Source organism: Kryptolebias marmoratus, linkage group LG11 (assembly GCF_001649575.2).
Source record: "Kryptolebias marmoratus isolate JLee-2015 linkage group LG11, ASM164957v2, whole genome shotgun sequence".
In the NCBI taxonomy this organism is placed as follows: domain Eukaryota; kingdom Metazoa; phylum Chordata; class Actinopteri; order Cyprinodontiformes; family Rivulidae; genus Kryptolebias; species Kryptolebias marmoratus.
In genome coordinates this window covers 27,131,951-27,134,041 of record NC_051440.1, presented here as the reverse complement: position 1 = coordinate 27,134,041, position 2,091 = coordinate 27,131,951, and the positions used below count along the sequence as shown (strand labels likewise).

At 45.0% G+C, this 2,091-nt stretch overlaps 2 protein-coding genes across 3 annotated transcripts in view; one reads left to right on the top strand and one right to left on the bottom strand.

Annotated features, from left to right (window-relative positions):
• LOC108248185 (sodium channel protein type 4 subunit alpha B) overlaps positions 1-2,091 on the bottom strand; it is a 17,815-nt gene that overhangs the window by 4,886 nt on the left and 10,838 nt on the right. The window lies entirely within an intron of this gene.
• On the top strand, positions 14-1,963 carry LOC108251159 (Bardet-Biedl syndrome 2 protein homolog). Its single transcript, XM_025002884.2, has 5 exons — positions 14-148; positions 487-624; positions 736-848; positions 920-1,068; positions 1,423-1,963. The coding sequence occupies exons 1-5, from the start codon at positions 35-37 to the stop codon at positions 1,527-1,529; spliced, it is 621 nt and encodes a 206-aa protein (XP_024858652.1). The 5' UTR covers positions 14-34; the 3' UTR covers positions 1,530-1,963.

Sequence of the window (2,091 nt, the reverse complement as noted above, 5' to 3'; positions counted from 1 at the left end):
CCATGCTCAGGCCTCCTTGTGTTCGCAGGTGGTGATGTGGCTGAACCAGAACTTCCTGCTTCCAGAGGGAGCCGAGAGTCCAAACGTCACCTTTAACTCCCTCAGAGGAAGTGGACTCATGTCCTTCAACATGGCCGCTAACGGACAGGTAAACAACAACAACAACAACATGCAGTCATTCAGAGAGAAGCGTGAATCTTTTAACTGTATTTACAAATATTTTAACGATAGAAAAGCATGAAGATCTCTGCAGCTTCTTTAAAAACGCTGCTTCAGCTGCTAAATGTGTTTTTATAGATTTAAACAATCCAGTTTCAGCTGAAACGCTCATTTCTCCAGACTTCAGCTTTTATAGAAACAGTTTTAACTCGACGGTTTTGTAGTTTTTCAGTTTTATTTGGTCCAGAAAAGAAATAATTTTATCGCAGCAGAGAACAGAAGAACACCAAGCGTTGATTTTAGTCTGTTTGATCCGTTTCTCATCAGGTCACCCTGAGGACTGATGACATCGATCTAGCAGGAGACCTGGTCCAGTCCCTCACCTCCTTCCTGGCGATAGAGGACCTGTCAGCAGAAGCTGATTTCCCGGCGTACTTCGAGGAGCTCCGCGCGACGCTCACTGAGGTTTTTACCATCAGATGTTCAGAAATCACTTCCAGCTTTAATAATGTTTCCAGTTTCTGGAAGGGCGGCTGATCTTACAGCACGTTTGAGTCGTAAATCTCCGTTCTGCAGGTGGACGAGTTCCACGCCGTCCATCAGAAGTTAACCGCAGAAATGGCCGACCACTCCAACTACATCAGGAACATGCTGGTGCAGGCGGAGGACGCTCGCCTGATGAGCGACATGTGAGCCGAGCCTGCAGGTCGCCTGAAGGTGGAGGTTTCTGCGTCAGCTGACAGGTTTCTGTCTTCTGTAGGACGAGCATGAAGAAGCGTTACAGGGAGCTGTACGACCTGAACCGGGATCTCATCAACGAGTACAAGATCCGATCCAACAACCACAACGCTCTGCTGGTCCGCCTGAAGTCTGTGAACCAGGCCATCCAGAGGGCCGGCCGGCTGCGAGGTGTGTCAGGAAAACAGAAATCTGCCCTTAGTGTCGGATTTCCCTGAAGTTTCAGTACGTTAACGTACAGGAAAGGTTCCTGTAGAGTTTAAATTCATTCAGTTTTCATTTCAGGAGAGAAATCATCCGTAGAATTCCTGAATAACAAGGATTTAAAATAATCCAAATAAAAATGAAGAATTTTATGGTAGTTTATAAAAATCCAAATACATTTACTTAAACTGTTTCAGTAAATAAATAGATTTGTTTTTATTTTAATCACCTAAAACCTGTGACAATAGCAGGTAAAATAACTATTTAACTGCGTTAAATCCTGTTTTCTGACTGTTTACCTTCTGGATGTTTTTCCATCAGTGGGAAAACCGAAGAACCAGGTGATCGCTGCCTGTCGAGACGCCATCAAGAGCAACAACGTCAACGCCCTGTTCAGGATCATGAGAGCTGGAGCTGCTTCCTCCTGAGGACGAGGAGGACGAGGAGCAGATCAGCGAGTCCTTCATGTGAAGAAGGAAACTGTTGCAGCCTTAAACTTTAACAAGTTAGCATTTAGCAACATTTAGCTCCAATAAACCTGAAACTGAAATCAGAACCACTGATGTTCTGCGGGGTTCTGTGGGACCTTCGTCGGCCGTCTGGGGCAGAAATAAGAACCTGTTTGTCTTTGAAAGCTGCTCCAGGCGAGTTTAAACCGAAGAAAATGACTGCGTTCTCCTGCTCGGTCCTCCAGCTGTGGTGATTAGAGAGGAAACATCTGGAGCAGCTCCAGATGTGTTCAGGTCTCTGTTGGTTCTGACGGTCCAGATATTTGTTACGTGTTTGTAGCCAAAGAGAATGACTTTCTGTAGCTTGAGATTTTTATGATTGTGACAGCATTAATATTAAATAAATTATTAAATAAAGTTTCTCATCCTGACTCGGCTGTTTGTTCTGACGGACCTGAATGTTCCAGATCTGTTTCTCCTCCATCTGATGACGAGGATTTATTCACCACAAACCGAAGAGGACGACGATGCCTTCAGGGTC